The following is a 23,375-nucleotide window of genomic DNA, read 5'->3' as shown; positions in this document are numbered from 1 at the left end:
TAGAGTGCCTCTGTTGCAGATGAGAGAGGTGATAAATGTTCTATTCTCTGACAAACTGTGAAACATTTAGTGAAATGGGACATTCTGCATAATGAGCTCTGTATGGAGTACTTCTGACACCCCCCCCCCCCCCCTCTATCACTCTGCTTATGTCTCTTTCTCACTTTCCCTCTCTCTCCCTTTCACCCTTTCTCTTCCCTTCTCACAAAATTCCTCATTCTCTCTCCCTCTCTCTCTCTCTCTCTCTCTCTCAATCCCCCATTGTCTCTCTCCCTCTCAAATGCTTCCTCACAACAACCATGAAGTCTTTCCAACAAAAACAGCTCTATGGATAACGCACAACGCCCCATTTATCTTGTGTAAAATGCATGGGTGTGTAAGGGAGGCTGGGGACGCTGGTGGTGCCAAAATAAAACTCTCTCTCTCTCTCTCCGTAATGCTAAAAATACATCTGCATAACACGTTGGAGCGGCTCACGCATGGCGCATACGGCGGCGTGGCATAGAGAAGCTTTACATCTTTGAAGCTCTGCGATGCGGAGGAGGAGGAGGGCACGGCTTACACAACATGATGAATATTCATGAGGTCGATTCTTCTTCTGATCCCTGACTGTGCATTTTCATATCAGTAAGAGGGGACGACGACGACATTGTCATCTATAGATCAGGGGTCTTCAACAGGGGGTCCGGGACCTCTAGGGGGTCCTCAGAGTTATTAAACACGACGCCACAAGCCCACAAGCTCACGCGTTGTGAGCTTGTAGATCGGCTATTTTCGGCAAAGTGTGAAAATAGTGAGTGGCATAGTGTGGCACCGAGTGCTGCGCTATGAGCTTGTAGATCTGCTACTTTTTGAAAAATCTTGAACATTTGTGCAAACATTTGTAACTCAAATCTTTGCTTCTGGGGGTCCCTGGAAGAAAATATTTTGAGATGGGGGTCCGCGGCCAAATACTATTTGGGGTTCTCAAAGTTTGAGAACCCCTGATATAGCTTTTTTTTTTCCAGAAACCTGTTAGGATTTGGAAGACATTTGTAGATGCGGTCCCGGATTGAATGGGCTAAACGACATGAAAGTGGCGACGTGTGTCTGTGGGTTTTACAAATACTGAACCAAACTAACGGCCTTGGACATACAAGGTTTCCACCCGACAGACAGACAGACAGCCACGATGTGGAAGGGACACATTGGGATGGAAACAACACCAGAAGTGTGTCTGTCTCTTGCATCAAATGTTGATGCAAGACTCGGTCAGGACCGAGGTTGGTTGGTTGCGCATTGCGTGTGTGTGTCGTGTGTCAGATTACATAACCTGAGGTGGGAGTTTTGTTAGCTTGGCTGACACACACGCACGCACGCACGCACGCACGCACGCACGCACGCACGCACGCACGCACACACACACACACACACACACACACACACACTCCTCAGCTGATCTGCATACTGTAGCTCGTGTGCGCTGATGCAGCTCAGCTGCCACTATACAGCGTGGAGGTGGGTGACCAAACGCATGGGTGGGCCGCATTTAGGACAGGTGGGTGGGCCACATTTCGGGTTGCCGCCGCCCGTCCCTTAATGAGGTACAGAATTGTCCCTTATTTGGAAACCAAAAGTCGTGTCCCTTCACTTTTGTTCCTTATTTTTTGGGGGAATCAATCCATCAATCTTCCAGTGAGATATTATATTTTATAAAAATGCTTACTATTTTTCTCTGGTTTTCCTAAAATGACACTTGTCACAGTGTAGCTCTATAGTGACTTAACTCCTTAAGACCGGGAGCGCATCTGTGTTATTTTTAGATTTTAGATGCAAGCTTGTAGATCTGCTATTTTTGAAACATCTTGAACATTTGTGACTTTTGTACTTTCTACAAATGTCTTCTAAATTCTAACAGTTTACTGAAAAAACTTATGTTTCTATATCAGTGGTGCTCCCACTTTTTTATGTCAAGGACCCCCAAAATAATATGTATTTGGCGTAAAATATTAAAAAGAACCCTGGAATTTTGCATTTGAAGTATTTGAAAAAACAAAAAGTTAGATGCGCCCCAACCTTGCACCCCTCTCTTTCATGAGTTTTTTTGGTTTCGCCCAGCCATGCGTATCTGCCGGCTCTGCTTTCACTTTCAACAGTGTGGCAGTCGCGGAGTTAAATGAACACTGGGCCGGCACCTCAGGGCCGGCACTGGGTTCCACCTTGTATAAAAGGGAGGTTGGATGTGATAGTTTTGTGTTGGCAGGGTATTGGACACCAGCCAGGGGAGAAAGCTGAAGGGCCTTCGTGAAAGGTGTTGTAGCCTGTTATAGTGCCGAGTTGGTTGGTCTTTTTTTTTGCAATTAGCCTATTCATTCTTTTCAAGACACATTTTTTATGTGTGTTGTTCTTTTGTTAAACAATATTATTTTTGTCTGGGGCCTCATTGGACATAATCCTGCACTGAACTGATGGTGTTTTGGAGGAAGAAATAATTACCAAAAACAGCATTCTAATGTTTTGGAGCCTTGGCTGTTGGACCAGGTTCACAACGCCTTTGGTGTCTAATCCTAATGAATTGGACCAAGTTCACAACGCCTTTGGCCCCTAATGCTAATGGTTTGGCTGACGTGCAACATGTATTTAGCCCAAGCGTGTTGAACCGTCAGTGAAGCATGCCTGATTACCAACAACTGCTAATTACATTTATCTCGGTCGGTTTGAGCGTAACATGCAAACATTGGTTTGTTCATTTGTAGTAATAGTATGCATACAGTATATCGTTTTTTGTTAATTTGTAGTGTACATACGTTGGTTGGTTAATTTGTGGACTAATAATGTACTGTACATAGGTTGGTTAATTTGTAGTGTGAGCTGCATGACTGTTAGAGTCCCCCTGCACTCATTAGCACAATCTGATTAATTATTCAGATTGAGGACGGAGGGGATTGCTCCAATTACTGTACAGCGTGCATGGGAAAAGCCCTGATTATCAGTCCCAGTTTGCTGTGTGAGGTTGATGTATCGATTCTCATATTAATATTATATGCACTTAAAGCTGCAGTATGTAACTTCCCTCTTCTGCTCCGGATTCTTACCATTGGGCTCAGCTAATAGAGCCTGCCTGCTCGCTCAGGGGATAAATTTGTGTCAGATCCTGTGTCTACACTGTAGGTGAGACACGACCTTTGGCACAATCTAAATGTCTCAATAGAAGAGCAGGGAGACCCAATTGTATAAGTTGTATTGTATTAACATACTTTACCATACAGATTGAACAATCGTTCATAAAGTTACTGTGTGTGTGTGTGTGTGTGAGAGAGATACAAATTATGAAGAGTGGACAAAACCATACCTATATTAAATTGTTTATAAGGTCAATATAAGTAAATAAATATATGATAACCTTTCCACAGGAGCAGCTTTTTCATATTTATCACACATTTTGTTATTTTCCCCATACGTACATGACAGGTGAAAAAATGACAAAATTAAAAAAATAGTTATCATAATGAAACTTCCCAGTTGATTACTCACATGAAGACAATGATTTATCGTATTACAAGTTTTCTGAAATTGTATTTAAATATGCAAATTAGGCATTAGGAAAATATGCCCACATTTGCATAACTTTCCAGAATCAACATTGGAACATTGGACAAAGCCAGAGTCAACATTCTTATTTAATTTTGTTAAGATGTTGGAGTCAAAGGTTTTTAACGAGGGAATATTCAATATCTGGCTCAATTTTGGGGCTCTGGCTCATGGACTAATGTACAAGCTCAATCTCCAAGCTCACAAAGCATCGCATTGTGATCTGTTGTAGATCTTGTAGATCGGCTATTTTCACTATTTGTCATAGGATGAGGTACCCAAGGTTAAGTGGTCAACTGACTATAACAACAAATGTTCCTTATCGAAATATTCGTAGTTCTTTTATAAATATTTCTGCAGAATGTCCCTGAACTGATGTCACCGCCGTCTCTGGGGGAAGCTTGCTATCATTTCATGTCGCCTCTCTTCTTTGTTGGTGTGCAAACAGGCTCAGGCGCGTCTCAATTTACCAACAACATGTAATACCGTTTCAATTATCATCATCCCGCTAACGAGGCGATTGGAGAACATAAGCTAGCAAATCAAAACCTCATTAACCTCATTGTCTTTCATAAGCACACAAAGACTTCTCTTTCCCTGTGTATTTACCGTTTTACCCGCTTAAACCCTCCGTACTTAGTAAACTAATACCTGATCAGCCCTTATTTTGCTCTATACCAAATCCCCTCGCCGTAAATAGTCTTATCTATATAGATGCAGAACCAGTGGTGTAAAGTGACTAGGTACATTTACTCAATTATTGTACTTAAGTAAAATGTTGAGGTATATTTTTTTACTTGAGTATTTCTAATTTCCAATACTTTTACTTCTACTCCACTACATCTCGGAGGCAAATATTGTACTTTTACTCCACTACAATCATTTAAAAACATTAGTTACTTTGTAGATTTTGATTATTATTAAATACATTAACCACTTTAACCCTACTGTAAATAATACTGTACTTTGGCTATTTGAAAATAGCAGATCTATAAGCTCACAATGCGTCGCAAAGCAACACGTTATGAGCTTGTAGATCTGTTATTTTCTAAAGTTTTGTTTTAATACATATTGAATTGGACATTCTGCATAATGAGTACTTTTACTTTTGGTACTTAAAGTATATCCTGATGCCAATACTTCTGCACTCTCAGTCAAGTACATTTTGAATACCGGACTTTTACTTGTAGCAGTATTTCTACATTGCAGTATTGGTACTTTTCTGTGTCAGTACTTCTTCCACCACTGTGCAAGAACCCTGTGCACATTTCTTATCGCATTCCTGATCCATTATGCCAATATTTAATGAATTGAAGTAAAAAAGTGGCCAAGGCTAAAACTATATAATAAAATATGTATAAACTCCAGAACATCTCTCACAGTGTTTTGCTCATAAGTGATCATTTGCAATATAGTATTGCTCTGGTTAAGCTTGGCCTCCTATTTACTTCAATGAGTTAAACAAACGGACTAACAAAAACGGCTGTAATTCAAGGCTGAAGAATTGATGAAAAAAAAAGAGTAGTTTTTGGGGGTGAACTAATGCTTTAAAACACTTAAAAATTAAGAGGGCTGATTTTTTTTGTTTAATCCATTAAGACCAGGAACACGACTGTGTCATTTTAAGATTTCTTTGGCTATTAAAAAATAGCAGATATACAAACTTGGTGCCTCGCTATGAGCTTGTAGATCTGCTATTTTTGAATAGCCCAAAGAAATCTAAAAATGACACAGATTCTTTCCCGGTCTAAATGGGTTAAGAGCTGTCAGACATGATAAGCTTCATAGAGTGACTCACTCCCCGCCTAGACTCTAAAAAAAGATTGGAAGTGATAATAGAACAAACAGTGTTTGTTCTATTATCACTTCTAAATATGAATATAATATATTGTCTTCTAAATATAACCTGTGCTCAGTCACACAGACGTCAGTAACGTTGACTCACTTTCACACCATCAAAAAATAGTACTTTTTCCACCACTGCCCGTAATCATCTGAAACTGAGCTTGAGCATATTGGCACAAAGCATCAACCCAGTCAGTGAATATACTCGTTATCGGTCATTTATGGCCGTAGTTCTCAAACTGTTTTGTGTCAAGGACCCCCAAATTGATACATATTTGCCCGCGGACCCAATCTGAAAATGATTTGTGCCAGGGACCCCCAGAAGAAAATATTTGTGTTAATAATGTTTAAAAATGTCTGATCTATTTTTTAACAGATCGACGGTAGACCAATGGTCAATGGATTTTTTCTATTGACAAGATCTGTAGAGGGCGCAGGGGAGCTAGGCTAGCTGACTAAAATATTTTTTCCATCCGGTGGATTATTTTACATTTAGGTCAAAAAGTGTATTTTAGACGTGGAGTGGGGGGGTCAGAGTGTTCCCACTAAGGAAAGTAGGCTTTCAACTTTCAACATATAACCGTCTTTTTTTTGTTGAGTAGCGAAAGTGTATTTTATAAAAAAAATTACTACAGACGAGGCTGCGCAGCCTGGGGTGTGCGCAACGGCTCGAAAGTACCATAGCGTTAAGGAGAACTTATGCTAACGCTATGGACCAGAGCTAACCCGGAAACGTACATACATAAGCCTACTGCACGCACGCACATGTGACCTGTCCCCCCAGAGGTGTTGGGGTGTGGTGGGGCAGACTGTCAGTGTGATGATGGAAAGCTCTTATCTGCTGTATAGAAGGACAGTGAGTGAGTCATGCATCATGTACATCATATCCTACAGCATGGCATTATGGAGCTGCATTCTCATTCATCTATTATGCATGTGTTGTGTATTGTGTATTGTGTGTGTGTGTGTGTGTGTGTGTGTGTGTGTGTGTGTGTGTGTGTGTGTGTGTGTGTGTGTGTGTGTGTGTGTGTGTGGGGGTGTGGGGGTGTGTGTGTGTGTGTGTGTGTGTGTGTGTGTGTGTGTGTGTGTGTGTGTGTGTGTGTGTGTGTGTGTGTGTGTGTGTGTGTGCGCGCGTGTGTGTGTGTGTGTGTGTGCGCGTGTGTGCGTGTGTGTGTGTTGTGTGTGTACACACTCTGTACAGTATTGCGTATCTGCATACATTGGCCTGTTTGCTTGCAAACATTACAGTATGTGTACATAACATATTTTCAGGCATAACAGCATGCAGCTTGAGTCATATCGTCTCTGTCGGGGCAGGAACCTCTTATCTACACATTTTGACTTTTTGTGTTTTTCCGTAAATTATTCGATTTTCTTACCTTTTCAAGTAGTCACAGAATATTCATCTCCAGTATGATCGATCCCCTGATCCTTGCTAATCACGGAGGGTTTCACTGTGCTTCCGCGAAAGAAAATGAAAGAAAAATGTCACCGCGACGCCCCGTTCGCTTGTGATAGGCCGTTGAAAATAACATGTCTCGTCAAAAATACATAGTAAAACACAGGAGGGGAGATACAGGCGAATTCCCAAATACGTTAAACAGGAAGTGAATGGAGCAGTAAAGCTTGGGATCTGGTTCTGTGTCTATCTGGGGATGAAATGGTGACTCGGGTTAGCAAATAGCGCCATCTAGTGGACACACATAAACACAAAAAGTCTGGGCCTTTGTAAAAAAAAAAAAGAATTGCCCTTGGCAGTGAATGAGTTCATCTTAAAATTAATGAAACCATAATTAATTAAACGCATATTATCATTATAATTGAAACAAAAAATAATACTTATATATATTTTCAGATGGAGCTCCGCAGCCAAATATACATTCAATTGTGGGGGTCCTTGACATGAAAATGGTCGATAGCAATTGGTCTAATAAGCCCAGCTAGTGCCTTGTAGGAAGACTAGGCAGGGGTGAAAGTCTTCGGTCGGATGTGGTTGGATGCCCACACGCTAGCTTATTAAATCACTGCGGAATCAATTAGCCTAAGTGCTGCCCTCTCTGTGTGTGTGTGCTCCGAATAGAGAGTGAGCTCTTTGTATTATCCATTGTTCTTATGGACTGGAAATGTGAAGACATTCTTCTGTTGGTCCGTGCATGTCTGCAGTGTGCGTGCGCACGCACGCGCGTGTGTGTGTGCGTGTGTGTGTGTGTGTGTGTGTGTGTGTGTGTGTGTACAGGTGGGTAGTGTATTTTGTGTTATCCATTTTCCGCTACGTATCCAAGCGTCCTTGAGAAGTAATTAAGCGGAAAATCAATGCATTTCTATGGTATCACACCCCCAGTCACATATCACCGCCAAGGCTGTTACCATGATGAAAGTAGGACGTTAGGCGAGGTCGGACCACAAGATATACAACCAGTACATTTGTGCACACACACACACACACACACACACACACACACACACACACACACACACACACACACACACACACACACACACACTATGTCCATGGATTTAAGTTCAGTCGATTAGGGTGGGGTCCTCAGTTCAAATATGATTATTTTGGGGGGGTCCACAGTCCAATGATTATTTGATACTGTATGCTGTTAATATGACAAAAAAAACAGAAAAACCCAGGGGGAAAATATCAAACAAATTGTGCTTGTTTGTGGCTTTTCATGACGGCTGACTTCCGTACGGTTTCTCGTTCTAACTCGAGCTTCTTTTTAAACTACATATTTATTGTTATCGTCATCGTGCTTATGGTGGGAATAGCCCTTTAATCAGCGGGGTTTACAAATCAGAACTCGGTGTACTATTCCAGCTATTGTTCAGCTTGAAAAGCAGCCAGCTACCAGTTCACAGTAGGAGCCAGAGTGATGATGACTTTATGGGCCAGAGCGCTGCTTGACTTTAATCTGCTGTATTTATTGGACAGCAGCACACCTGCATCTGATCCAAAACAAAAAGGGGGGGGGGGGGGGTTATCCCCCAGGTACAATGATTTAACCCAGAAGAACTGCACAGGACTGTTTGGAAAGCCAGTATAGTGCTCTAATCCAAAAATAGCTTCCTCAACAGCTGAATGGCTGAAAAGCTTTAGTCGAAATGCCTTCTCGTGCCAGGATTTATTTGACGCAAATAAAAACCCTGTGTGTATGGCACCAAGCCTGAGATCTGTGTGTGTGTGTGCGCGCGTGTGTGTGCGCGTGTGCACGTGTGTGTGCACTGCCAAGTGCTCTCTCAAGTGCTCTCTCCACCATCGGTGGGATAATGTAATGTACATTGTAAGCGCCATACAGCAAATGCACTATTTTTATGATATTTTATAAAGCATTGATTCTCCTTTCATGTCAAGGACTCCCAGTTTGATATTCATTATCAAATGTATGTGATCTGAAAGATGTCGAAAATGAATTTCATAAAAATAAAAAAAAGTACACTACATGGTGATTTGAGGGTTCCTTTTATTTGATGTAATGCAACAACAACCTGAGCTAGCTATTCTGGGAAGATGATGGCCAAAAGTTGGAGTGGTTGTTTAAGAATGAAGTGTTTAAGACGGCAAATGTTGTTTCTAGAGCCTGGAGTAGTTCCAGGGGGTCCCCAGCTAAATGATAGATAGTTAGGAACTAAATGGACCGTTATGGGTATGTAACTCTGAGAGTGTACACATGAACCAAATGGACCATTTGGTTCCATATGTACACTCTCAGAGTTAGATTAACATTGATTTTACAAGGGAGTCCCAGAGAAAGAAATGCCATTAAATGGGGGTCTGTAGCCCTAATGCATGTCAAACTGGGGGTCCTTGGAATTAAAATGGTTGAGAACCACTGCTAGAGCCGTACATATCTTCTCCTATGGGGGTCCCTGGCATATCTTTTCAAATGGGGGTCCGCAAGCTAACAAGTGTCAATTTGGGGGTCCTTGACATGAAAAGGTTTGAGAACCACTGGTTTAGGGTAAAGATTTCCAATATTCCTCAAAATCTACAAGCTCACAGCATGTCACAATTAATGTTGTAAAACAATCCCAGCTTTTCAAGTAGGTTCATGTCGGGTCTCCTATCAAGATGTGAATGAACAGGGCCAATTACCAGGGTGTTGTATTTTAGGTTGTATTATTAATTTGCCCTGTATGTAGTTGGATGTTTTAGTTGTTTTTTGTTTGATCGTTGTTTGATCATTGTCAACTCGGTTCATTGTTTGTTAAATGAAACCCGTCCTGTAAAGCGTCCTGTATGTCCATATGGGCTGGGCTTCCTTGGAATCATGACACTTTAATAAAGAAAATCAATCACTCAATCAATCATGTATTAATAGGCCACAGACCCCCATTTTTTTTAATGTTTTGATCTCTGGGACCCCAATACGCTAATAATTTGGTCCCTACTCCTTGGGGTGTTTTTTTGTCACCATATATTTGCACATTTATAAACTAGTAGGAGCAGTGAACGTCATTAATACAGTGCTTGCGGAGCGTTTAGGGGTTAAGTGACACTTGCCGGGGCCGGGAATCGAACCTGGTACCTTCTGCATCCCGGCATCTCTACCCATTCAGCTACTGTATGGCTCTTATTCTACCCATTCAGCAGTAGCTTCATCTCTTTGACGAGCTGTGTGACAGGCCTCAGGCCTCCACCGGCCCCCCATACTGTAGGTTATCTATGCAGACACCAACCATACTCATATTCAGGAGTACTGCTGCTCGATCCAGCGCCGCCCTTGCATGTTCACAGTCAACTCTGTCTTTGTAGCCCTCGATGTAACTCTTGGACAGGATCCGGTCTCTGACGGCCCGTGCAATGAATTCGGCCACCAGCTGTGGGGCTCTGGGCGTGTCCGGCACCAGATCAGGCAGCCCTCGGAGAAGTGTGTCGAAGGAGCTCTCCACGTCGTTGCGACTCAGGACGGGGGCACACAGGTCAGCCAGCAGCCTGGAGGCGAGCTCCCGGTGACTCGCTTTGGCCTCCAGGGCCAGCGACACGGCCAGCATGGGGACCCCGCTCCGCTTGGAGCCCAGGTTGAGCTCCCCTAGCAGTCCTGCCACTTTATGTGTGTGTCCATGCTCAAAGTACTCCTGTATTATGGGGGTAACGGTTTTCTCAAAGTCTCCTTCGTCCATCGGGGGAACCTCTGCCTCATACACACAGTTCTCCTGAGCTTCATCATAGTTTGGGTCTCTCACTTCCACCTCTTCCAGAGGTCCATACTCTTCACCCAATCTGCCCCACACACCTTTCCCTCCAGCCCCACCTTTCTTTGGAAGACCTCGGCCCTTGCCTAGCCGGGACCGTCGGTCAAGCCGCTTGCCCTTAGGGCTGGTGCGGGTTGTGGAGGGGCCTCTGGCTGAATCCCTGAAGGAGTTCTTCCTAAGCCTGCGCTTGGCTTTGGCCTTCAAACGTGCCTCATGGGTCTCTTCATCAGCGGAGAAGCCACTGTGGTCCTCAGCATCAATCATCATCAACGATTCCCCCTGCCGTTGGCGCGTGTGAAACTGTTGTTCTATCAATATGGCTTCATTAAAAAGAGGTTCTGCCACTTCATGTGTGTCTCCATGCTCAAAGTACTCCTGTATTATGGGGGTAACGGTTTCCTCAAAGTCCCCTTCGTCCTGCGGGGGAACCTCTGCCTCATAGACACAGTTCTCCTGAGCTTCATCGTAGTTTGGGTCTCTCACGTCCACGTCTTCAGGTCCATACACTTCACCCAATCTGCCCCACACACCTTTCCCTCCAGCCCCACCTTTCTTTGGAAGACCGCGGCCCTTGCCTAGCCGGGACCGTCGATCGAGCGGCTTGCTCTTAGGGCCGGTGGGGGTTGCGGAGGGACCTCTGGCTGGGTATTTGGGCATTGTTTAAACAATAGAAAAAAAGATGTTTGCAATGAAAATTTAATTTTGTGCAATTCAGAATTGTTGTGATATAATAGTGTGTTTGACGTCCGAGCTTGTATGTAAACTCTAAACATCAAAAATATGAGCATAGACTGACGCCATCAGGGATCTTCATATATGGGCATGACATGGACTGACAGATACAGAAATCTCCATATACTGTATGGGTCACAGGGTAGAAGGGTACAACGAGTACTCTGACCAAACCCCCGACACTATGACTCAGGACATATTGGTCGGATCGGTGGTACGGCGTATGTGAGGGCCGCGTGACCAACAATGTCTCACCCCCAAAAGGCTTATTGACCAAACGTCAAACTGTGACTTGAAGGAATGTGGAAGAGTTCTCAGCGTTTCTGACGATCCGACAAAAAATCTGTTAAAAAGACGGAGAAGTTATACGCCGTCCCAAGCGGACTTGAGCCACGGGAGGCACTGCAGAGCGAGCATAGGCGAGAAATAAGGCACATGTTGACTTTTCTGGACTTCCGCACTCCAGGAATGTGGAAGTCCAGTTTTCAGCGTTTTTGACGGTCGGACAAAAAAAACTGTTTAAACGACCGCTGAGCGAGCATAAGCGAGCGAGTCGCCGTGCCGAACGTTGCTAAGTCTGCTTCAACTGACTCAGCGGCATCCGAGTAATGCCCCGATAGGCATAGAATCGTAAATTATATATTCCCCAAAAGTGACTTTTTTGCCCCCTCCTTCAGGTCACATGTTGACGTTTGGTCACGTTTGTCCCAAAAAGTCCCAATATGACTTTTGAGGGAGAGGCAGCGTTGGCGTCGGGCACGGCGCCACAGGGGTGCCAGAGGGGGCCTGGCACCCTCAGTTGCAAATTCTGCCCCCTCAGTTTATGCTTGACCAACCCTGGGGGGGCACCAAACGGCGTGGAGAAAGTGAAAGAAGACAGAGCTGTTGCGGAAAAGCGCCAACATTTTGAGCCAGCGGCTGCTGAAGGAGCGCGCCGGTGAAGCGTCATTTTTTTCCCGCGCTGCAACCTGTACTCTACTGTAGCCTGTGTACTGTGTACTGTAGTGTAGTGTGCTGTAGCCTACAGTTGGGTCGTCATTAGCCACGTGAATAATTGAGTTGAGCTCCAGTATATGCGGTGAAAACGATCTGAAAAGGCTGCATGGCATGGGGCGGGGGGTGGGGGGAGGGGAGCGTCATGATATAACTTCTGTGTGCTCTGAGAGAGTCTATAAATGGCTGCTGTGACTGCAGCGTGTCACCAGCAGCTTCATCATGACCCACTTCAACACTCCACAGCGACTCCAACATCAGCTTTATAACCTTTTTATTTCCCCTTCAACAGCTCTGTGACTACAGGGTTAGCCAACCGTCCCTCAACAGACGGAAGCTTACATGTTGTTTATTGAACTCTATAGTTAATAAACAACGGTTAAATAATCACATAAATGATGTGCAGAGAGAAGCCTGTATAACATTGGTTCTCAAAGTGGGGTCCGGGGACCCCCTGGGGCCAAATAAATCCATTTTTCGGATTGAATGGGTTAATCAGGGGGAAAAAAGAATCGGATAAAAATAAACAATTAGTGATGAATAAAACACATTTGGCCGTGTGGGAATGGGATGGTTCTCCCTGACATGTCGACGTGTCCTTGAGCAAGGCCCTAAACCCCAAACTGTTCCTGATGAGCATCACGTTGGTAGCCTTGCATGCAGAGGCGTATTCTCATTGGGGCCAACGAGGCCATGGCCCGGTCTGTAAAACCCTGCTCCCCCAGGGGGGAAAAAAAATCAACATAACAACATTAGCAGCCCCTCACCCTTTAAGTCGCCTTTGTTTTCAAATGGGGCTCATTTGCATTCGGCCGAATTGTTAATGAGTGGCCATTCGAAAAAAACGGTTCTCCATTGCGCAGAGACGAGCACCTCTCCATTCAGAAATGTAATAGAAGAAGAACCGTCGTCCTGAAACACCCTGCGCCGGAATGGCTCGGTAATTCTCAATAGACTTATCAGCCGTTGTTGTGTGCCCCCCCCCCCCCTGTGCGCCATCTGGCCCGGTCAACGTTAGAACCCGCCATACGCCAGTGCTTGCATGATTCCCTCTGCAAAAGTACAATATTTGGACATTATTGGAAAGTAAAGTACAAATAACTCAAAATTGTACTGAACTACAGTACTCAAGTACTGTAAATGTACTTAGTTACTTTCCACCACTGGCCGTCGGCATATGTGAAACTGTTGTTCTATCAATATTGCTTCATAAAAAACAATTTTTGGTGTATCAGAGATTCACTGGAAGAAAAGCTCTCTGGTGGAGAGAGAGAATGTGTGTGTGTGTGTGTGTGTGTGTGTGTGTGTGTGTGTGTGTGTGTGTGTGTGTGTGTGTGTGTGCGTGTGCGTGTGTGTGTTGTGCGCGCGCACGTGCTTGGGTCAGGAGAGCATTGCATATAATGAGAGAGAAAGTGCGTCTTGTTGTTTACTGGGTCGAGAGAGCATCGATAACCCCTGCTCTCTCTCTCCCAGTGAGGGAGTGTGTGAGAGATAGCGAGGCTTTCTGCACCCGGGGCTGTTTTGTTTTCAATGAACACGATGCTGCCCAAATCCCAAGGGCAATGCTGTGTAACTGAGAGGAAGGTGGAAAAGATGTATTTGCATGGAGATGGAGGGTTTGTTGGATGCAAGTAGCGTGACTCCTGTCAGAACAGTGTGTGGGAGAGAGAGAGAGAGAGAGAGAGAGAGAGAGGAGCTCATTTATTTGCTGACACACAGAAACCCCTTTAAGACCTGAGGTCAATTCAAAACATGTTTTCAGTTTTCTGAAAAACCTAGGTTGCTATGGCTCTCAAACCTTTTCAACTCAAGTACACCCAAAATGATATGTATTGGGCCGCAGACCCGCATCTCAAAATATATTGTTCCAGGGACCCTCCAGAAGCAAAGATTTGAGTTAAAAATGTAAAATTATATAGGCCTAATCAAAGATTTGCACACATTTACAAGATTTTTCAAAAATAGCAGATATACAGTCAAAATTGCAGGCTTGTAAATCTGCTATTTTTGAATAGCCATACAATAATGGTTAAAGTGGTTACACAGATGCGTTCCCGGTCTTAATGTGTTAAGAACCAGTGGTGTAGTAGGTAGTAGTGGTGAAGTAACTAAGTACATTTACTCAAGTACTGTACTTAAGTACAATTCTGAGTTTGTATATTTTGTTCAGATCGAGATTAGTCGGTCCTGATCCAAAACGTTCTAGGAACCCACTGATGGACCTTTACTGATCCCTGTGGGAAAATTCCTCTTTTCTGACGCCAGTGATGGAAGAAGTGCTATTATGTTTTACTTAAGTAAAAGTATCAATGCTGCAATGTAGATATGCTCTTTTTCAAATAGCCGGTATAGCTTGTCTATAATGTTGGACACTAATTTCCTGAGCGTTACAAAGACGAAGAGGAGTTCAGACATTATAACACCCTTTCTGCCAGTCAGTGTTTTAACGGACTCCTTTGATCTGACAATGTGAGAACAAAGCTGTCGGTCTCTTTAAATCCTGTCCCTCCCTTCTCCATCGTCTTCATTATGTCCGTCTGTTCCTCCACTGCTTTTAATGGACGCGTAAATGTCCAAGTAATGAATCCTTTCTAGCACCTAATGTTCTAAATGTTCTCATTTGTGAATTTTAGAATGAAATTAAATAATGGTTCTCGGGTGGCACAAGGTTTTGATTGATTGAATACTTTATTTAGAAGTTTGCAGAGAAAAAAGCACATGGAAGTACAGTTCAAAATACGAGGTCAACTAAAATGGATGAAAAACTCAAAGAAGCCTTTCGGCTTGATTCAATCGGGGTCCTCACATACTCAATTCATAAGACAATAAATGACAGACAGACAGTATACACTACTATGCAGAACATCATATAAACAGTTTAAAGGTAAGAACAACTAAAAATATGGACAGTATGTCGGGGGGGTTGGTTATGACTTTTAGGGCAGTTTTGAAAGAGAGTAGGGTTTTACACTCCTTCACTACTTTTGTGGCTTTGACTCTACATTCAGTGAAGCTGAATAGCTGATAATTGTTTGATTCAATTAACTGTTGCATAGTTGAATGGGACGGATCTACAGACAAAAAAAGTACATGTTGAGGTTCTCTCTAGAACCAGAACGATCTAGACATGCAAATGAGCTACAAGAGTGTCCATCCAGCTGCTGGAAATATCCATAGACCTCATCTATCAATGAACCCAATGGGTTGACCAGTCCAGTCTATATACTCTAAGCTTTAATAGCGTGGGCTGCATAGTAAATAGACAGTGCGTGCGTGCGCGCGCACACACACACACACACACACACACACACACACACACACACACACACACACACACACACACACACACACACACACACACACACACACACACACACACACACCTGGGATGTGGTTTTATTTGAGTCGATAGCTTAATGATCTGCCCACAGCCCTCTGTGCGCTGCCTTAAGCTGAGCGCTCTAACAACTCTTAAACTGACGATCAATACCTGTTCCCCTGCCGATCCCTGTTCTCCTCCTACCGCACACATCCTTGTATTATACCGCCCGCCATTACGGGTCTGTAACTCTGAGAGTGTTATTTATACACTCTGGAGAAACAACAATGTGTATGCATCCATTTAGATTGGATACTGTTTAAACGTTCATATACAGTATGTGTAGAGACATCTGTCTGTCTGTCTGTCTGTCTGTCTGTCTGTCTGTCTGTCTGTCTGTCTGTCTGTCTGTCTGTCTGTCTGTCTGTCTGTCTGTCTCTCTCTCTCTCTCTCTCTCTCTCTCTCTCTCTCTCTCTCTCTCTCTCTCTCTCTCTCTCTCTCTCTCTCTCTCTCTCTCTCTAGTTTCATATCCCTACTCTGGCATCTTCCCAACATCTTCTCCTGTTGACCATATGGTTCTTCAGTGATAACGCTCTCTGTCTGATCATTAGCGCTGAACGCTGCCATCTTTACTGGAGAAACTGTAGTAGCTATTATTTCGCTCGCTTGTGTTTGTAGTGTACTATTAAGCAGTGCTGGTGGATAAAGTACTCAACCCCAGTACTTGAGTCAAAGTATAGATACTCATGGTCATAACATTACTCGACTCCAAGTGAAAATGGCTCTGTCGAATTTGTACTTAGTTAGAGTTAAAGGCATCCAATATCGAAAAACATAGATGCGCACGTGAAGTGCAGATACTCAAAACGTAAATGTACTTAACACTACCTCTTTGATTCCCTCCACAACAAAATGGAGGCATTACTGGGCTTACGTTCTATTTTTTATTGCTGAAATAGCTTTTTGCCAAACGACTCATGCACAATGTCTTTCTCTCTCTCACACGCACTGCCCCCGTGTGGGGTGAGGATATGTAACGTGTGAACTTTTAGGTCGGCTATTTTATATTTGGTGTAGTAGACGGAAGCTTGTAGATCGGCTATTTGATTTGGTGTAGGAGACGGATTCTTGTAGATCAACATTTTTTTTGTGTAGACAGAAAAAGAGCGGACCAAGTACGGTTGTAAGAACAGAGGCTTTAGTGTAAGTGGTTAAACATAGTGTTACCGGACTGTAATAATAGCTGTTACTGAGGCTGCTTCACCGCAGCCCTCTGTGGGATTAACACCATGAGAAGGAACATTACTCTCTCTCTCTCTCTCTCTCTCTCTCTCTCTCCAGTCTGTCTTGTCTGTTGGTCTCTCTGTCTCCCTCTCTCTAATTCAAAGGGGCGTTATTGGCATAGGAACATACAGTACAGTAAGGCTACATTGTTGCCAAAGCAAGTGTGAAATGTAGCCAATCAAAGCGTACCCGTATGTATAAAGAAGCGTAAACAGAACAGAACATGAGGGCTGGGCTACACTTTGAGACCCACTGGTGAAGCAGAGTGTTTCTCCATGGGCATGTGACGTGCCGATTTGCACTGGTGGTCGGGCATGTCCATATTTGGCTTGATGACGTACCCATCGTTGTCAGGTTAACGCGTGACGTTGTTGAATGTCAAGTCCATATATGGGCATGTCTGCATGCATAATGATAATTTAAATATGAAACAATAAACTTTAAAAAATAGCAGCAGTGGAATACACTTATTTTTTGTCATTCGTAGCATAACACTACATTTGTTATTATACCTTTTTACGTGCATCATTGTGGTGAGGACGGCATCTTCAAGACGAGGACACTACTAGCTTTACTATCTGAAAAGTCCCAGCTGGTGACCCCTTTAACATCACTACTGACAACAGCCTGCTTATTGTTCTACTGATAGATATAAAACAAGCTCTTTAACTCTTCCTCTTGCCACAGATATCTACTGATCAGATCTGATTTGAACAGACAAATACATTACATACATTGTTAAATACATTTATCTGAACAAAAGTCGTCTTGAACTGAAACGAGATGGCTCCTGACAAAGTGCCGAAGGAGGTCGTGTTCCACGCAACGGGGGACCTGAAGAAGCACGCTCACGTCCCCGACTTCGACACATACAAGGAACTCTATGCCAAGTCCATCGACAGCCCGGACGAGTTCTGGGGAGACATCGCCAAAGACTTCTTCTGGAAGACGAGGCACGCTGAGGGCCGTGTGCTGGACTACAACTTTGACGTGACCAAGGGAGAGATTTTCATCACATGCATGGAGGGAGCCCACACCAACATCTGCTACAACGTCCTGGACCGCAACGTCCACCACAGGAACATGGGAGACAAAGTGGCCTTCTACTGGGAAGGCAACGAGCCCGGAGACGAACTGACGGTCACCTACGGGGAGCTGCTCCACAGGGTCTGTCGGTTCGCCAATGTCCTGAAGTCACGGGGAGTGAAGAAGGGAGACCGCGTGTCCATCTACATGCCCATGGTGGTGGAACTGCCGGTGGCCATGCTGGCGTGCGCCCGCATCGGAGCCGTGCACTCCATAGTGTTCGCTGGTTTCTCCGCCGAGTCGCTGTGCGAGAGGATCACAGACTCCCGGTGTTCGCTGCTGATCACCGCCGACGGCTTCTATCGAGGAGACAAGCTGATCGCCTTGAAGCTGATCGCCGACGACGCGCTGCGGAAGTGCAAAGACAAGGGTTTCCCGGTGCAGACGTGCATCATGTTGAAGCACCTCTCCAGAGAGCCAGAGGAGATTATTCCACAGGGCTCCCGATCCCCCCTGCCGCCCGCCAAGAGTTCTCGCCCAGACTTGAAGGTTCCGTGGAACCCGGAGGTGGACCTGTGCTGGCGCTCTCTGGAGGCCGAGGCGTCGGACGAGTGCGAGCCAGAGTGGTGCGACTCCGAGGACCCTCTGTTCATCCTCTACACCAGCGGCTCCACCGGAAAACCCAAGGGCGTGCTCCACACGCTCAGCGGCTACATGCTCTACGCCGCCACCACCTTCAAGCTGGTCTTCGACCACCGGCCCGACGACGACATCTACTGGTGCACCGCCGACATCGGCTGGATCACCGGCCACTCCTACGTGGCCTACGGCCCGCTGGCCAACGGGGCCACCAGCGTCCTGTTCGAGGGCCTGCCCACCTACCCCGACGTGAGCCGCATGTGGGCGATCGTGGACAAATACCGCGTGAGCAAGTTCTACACCACGCCCACCGCCATCCGGATGCTGATGAAGTACGGCGGCGATCCCGTGCGCAAGCACAATCGCGACTCCCTGAAGGTGCTGGGCACGGTGGGAGAGCCCATCAACCCCGAGGCGTGGCAGTGGTACCGCACCGTGGTGGGAGATGGCCGGTGCCCCATTGTGGACACCTACTGGCAGACGGAGACCGGCGGACACGTGCTGACCCCTCTGCCCGCCGCCACGCCCACCAAGCCAGGCTCGGCCACCTTCCCGTTCTTCGGCGTGGTGCCCGCCGTCCTGAACGAGTCGGGGGAGGAGCAGGAGGGAGCGTGCGAGGGGCACCTGGTGTTCAAGCGGCCGTGGCCCGGCATCATGAGGACCGTGTACGGGGACCACGCCAGGTTCGAGGCCACCTACTTCCAGAGGTTCCCCGGCTACTTCCTCACGGGAGATGGCTGCCGCCGGGACGGGGACGGCTACTACTGGATCACGGGGCGGACGGACGACATGCTGAACGTCTCGGGTCACCTGTTCAGCACGGCCGAGGTGGAGTCGGCGCTGGCGGGGCACGAGGCCGTGGCGGAGGCGGCGGTGGTGGGCAAGCCCCACCCCGTCAAAGGGGAGAGCCTGTACTGCTTCGTGACGCTCGCCGAGGGCGTGGCCTGCGACGCGGCGCTGGAGGCGGAGCTGAAGAGGCGAGTGAGGGAGAAGATCGGTGCCATCGCCACGCCGGACCACATCCAGAGCGCACCGAGTCTCCCCAAGACCAGGTCGGGGAAGATCATGCGTCGGGTGCTGCGGAAGGTCGCGTGCGGCGAGCGGGACCTGGGTGACGTCTCCACGCTGGCAGACTCCTCCGTGGTGGAGCATCTGTTCCAGAGCCGCTGTTGACACGGTTGCCACGGTTGCCACGGTTACCACAGTGATCACACGGTCACCACGGGGCCACAGTGGTCACCAGGTCGTGTGAGCCGAGTTGGAAATGTCGCTCCACGTTCACGGAGGCTGTTGTTTACTGTTTATTAAGGATCCCCATTAGTCTTTTACAGTGCAGTACAGCATGGTTAATCTTATATGAAATAAACACCAAATTCAAAAGACAAAATGTACATAAAAAAAAATAAGAATAAAAAAAACGGGTTTGTCTGTCCGAAAATACCAATAATAACCTAATCTAATGTAATTTCCGTTCGGATTATTGCTTCCTTAAGTTTCTTTTTTAAACCAAATGTATTTCTAGCTCGAGTCCGCTCATGTGAGCTCTGTTGCTCACGTATAGCCTACTTGCGCACCGCTCATTCCGCACTCCACTCAGGCCTGTCCAGTCCGCAGCAACAGAAAAAAATATGCATTGTATTTAGTTTTCCTGTCCAAAACACTTCCCCTTTTGTCACAAAAAAATGCGTCCCCATCATGGACAGCAACTATGTTGCAAAACACGAAAGTTTGCATCGTCTTTTTAATAAGACGGACGATAATACATCCAGTTGATCAGCCGATCCTTGGAGCGGTGGATGGTCCTCTATCCGAGCTCCGCTCCGAACCTCCAGTCCTGCTAAACTACAAACTCACGTGCCCTGGTGGCCACACGCGCGCGCACACACATACACACACACACACACACACACACACACACACACACACACACACACACACACACACACACACACACACACACACACACACACACACACACACACACACACACACACACACACACAAGCAGGGAAGATGAGTAAGAGGAAAGGTGATAGCTGAGCATAGCTCAACATATCACACCAATTTCTTCCTTTGATTAAAAGCGTCAGATGGGCATAAACAAACTCACATTATTACAAAATGGCCAGAAACAATTGCTCAAACCTCCCCGAAAATACCACAATCAAAACACGTCGCGATAAGACGCGTTGTGAGCTTGTAGATCTGCTATTTTCACTACTTCTTAAGAGTATCTTCCCCCTCTAATTAATCGATTTTTTATAGAATAATTTTGAAGATGTTCATGTTTTGTGAATTGTTTTGAACATCTTTTGAAATAAATAATAATTAAAAAACAAATAGGAAATAAAAAAATAAAGGGGTATTTACTCGCAACCCATAAAAAATGGTCCACTGTTTGGGAAACAGTGCTCTAGCGGCTACAGCTTTCACCCCTAGGAGGCTGACATTATGCATGAAGGTCAAGTGTGTGTGTATGTGTGTAGCTGTGTGTGTTGTGTTCATTCCGTTTGGCTAAAAGACGGCATTATATGGCTGTAATCTTGGTTCTCCAGTTAATCTCGCTGGGTCTTCGTTGACAGAAGAGACGTTTTCTGTTGCATCGGTGATAAAAAAAAAATCCTCTTGCAGACGTTTCTCAGTGTAATCCAGATCAGCCTCAGACATGCGAAACAGCGCCTCCAGCTGTTGTGTTGAAGGGTGCCTTCACATTGAACATTATGAACATCACTAGTAGTGGTGGAAAAAGTACTCAAATGTTTTACTTAAGTAAAAGTATCAATACTGCAATGTAGAAGTACTCTGTTACAAGTAAAAGTCTGGGATAAAAAATGTACTCGAGTAAAAATACAAAAGTATTGGTATCAAAATGTACTTAAAGTACCAAAAGTAAAAGTACTAAAATGTTCGAAAATAGCAGATCTACAAGCTCACAACGCGTCGCGATGCGACGCGTTGTGACCTTGTAGATCGGCTATTTTCAAATAGCCTATGTATAAAATATGGATTAAGTGGTTAATGTATGTTTTATAATGTTATAATGTATATCTGCAAAGTAATTACTAACTGAAGTTTTCAAAGAATTGTAGTGGAGTAAAAGTATAGTATTTGCCACTGAGATGTAGTGGAGTAGAGGTAAGAGTATTGAAAATTGGAAAGTAAACTACCTCAACATTGTACTTTTTTTTGTAAATGTACTTAGTTACTTTACACCACTGGGAGGAAAACATTGTGTTTGATGGAAAGTGTTCCAGTTGACAGGCCAGCCTGGTGTCAGGCTTGTTCAACGGTGTGATGGTAGTCGAGTGGAAGAAATCAATCAATGCTGTGGGAATACGGGAACAACCCGAGTGTCTGAGGGTTCACACTGGGACGCTGCTTAGCATTGACTGTGATGATTCATTCAGCCACCAAAATGTCAAATGACTTTAATTGTTCCATTGAATTCATTCAGTGTTAACATTTTCTTAGTCTCGCGTTACCAGACTGTTGCCTCCCACAATTTACAAATGTTTCCGGTCATACAGTCAGGGACTCTGAAGCTCTGATCATGATTAGAATATAAACCGGATATGAAGCCTCCTCTCCACTTCCGTTTGGTCTTTACAGTCGCGCACATTTATCCTAATATAAATCAAAATCATTTAAATATATTTAGCTTGCTGCTTAGCAGAAATGGAAATTAAAAAATAAAATATAAAGATATTCTAAAATATATTTTTGTGAACGGAAGTGCCAGTTCAGTTACAGACTCTATATATAGCATTCGGAGATTGTGGAATAGTTGTCTGGCTACGCGAGACTAACATTTTGTAGATTAGAGCCAACTTGAGCATCTCGAAAGCGTTCGCACGCTGCCCACCCCTTTTTTTTGGTAAACTGACATGACCAAAAACTAAAATGACCAAATGTTCGCCCCCAGAATAACTTTTTAATGTATTATTATTGTATTATTAAGTAATGTACAGAGATCTGAGATTTTAACCACTGACTTAGGAAGCCCCTGGTTCTCCTGGACCTGACAGCCGCCTTTGATACGGTGGACCACAGCATCCTGTTCTCCAGGCTGGAGCACTGTGTAGGCATCACTGGCACCGCGCCCTACAGTGGTTCAGGTCATACCTGACTGACAGGAGCTTCGCAGTCAGGCTTGGCGAATACTCCTCACTCACACATTGCCCCCCTCTCCTGCGGGGTCCCCCAGGGCTCTATTCTTCGTCCTATCCTATTGTTACTGTACATGCTGCCCCTAAGAGCCATTATTAAGAAACACAATCTATCTTTTCACTTCTACGCTGATGATGTACAGCTTTATCTGCCTCTAAAAGCTGATAGTTTTGCCCACTGACCCATTTCAGCCACTGCTAAACTGCCTCACTGACATTAAAAGTTGGATGGACAGCAACCTCCTCATTTTGAATGATAGTAAGACTGAGGTAATCATTTTTGGCCAAAAGTCATTCCCTTCTCTCCACCTTGGGCCCCCTCAGAGCTAATATCCACACCTCAGTAAAGTAACTAAGTTTGACAAACAGATCAGTTCTGTGGTCAGAACCAGCTTTTTCCAATTTCGGTTGCCAGGATTAGGGCTATCTCTCCCCTCCTGACCTAGAGAGGGTACAGTAATCCATGCGTTTATCTCATCAAGGCTCGATTACTGTAATTCACTGTATGTAGGCATCGACCAGTCGGCCCTCGTACAGAACGCTGCCGCTCGCTTCCTTACTGGCAACAGGAAGCGCGATCATATCACCCTGGTCCTCGC

General features: G+C 45.1%; 2 protein-coding genes and 1 pseudogene across 3 annotated transcripts in view; 2 read left to right on the top strand and 1 right to left on the bottom strand.

The window, feature by feature from the left end:
- Positions 1 to 23,375, top strand: part of trpm3 (transient receptor potential cation channel, subfamily M, member 3) — a gene marked incomplete at both ends in the record, with an annotated part of 352,723 nt that overhangs the window by 65,519 nt on the left and 263,829 nt on the right. The window lies entirely within an intron of this gene.
- On the bottom strand, positions 10,001 to 11,274 carry LOC311043209 (programmed cell death protein 4-like; annotated as a pseudogene). The gene has a single exon. The product of its transcript is annotated as a programmed cell death protein 4-like (transcript).
- On the top strand, positions 17,729 to 19,783 carry LOC311043457 (acetyl-coenzyme A synthetase, cytoplasmic-like; the record flags this gene model as incomplete). The annotated part of the gene is made up of 1 exon (XM_084054708.1): positions 17,729 to 19,783. One exon carries the CDS (start codon positions 17,729 to 17,731, stop codon positions 19,781 to 19,783), a length of 2,055 nt encoding a protein of 684 aa, XP_083910834.1.

The sequence above is a fragment of the Gymnoscopelus microlampas genome (assembly GCF_963454915.1).
Source record: "Gymnoscopelus microlampas genome assembly, chromosome: 4".
Classification (NCBI taxonomy): domain Eukaryota; kingdom Metazoa; phylum Chordata; class Actinopteri; order Myctophiformes; family Myctophidae; genus Gymnoscopelus; species Gymnoscopelus microlampas.
This window is presented reverse-complemented; position numbering and strand designations above follow the sequence as displayed.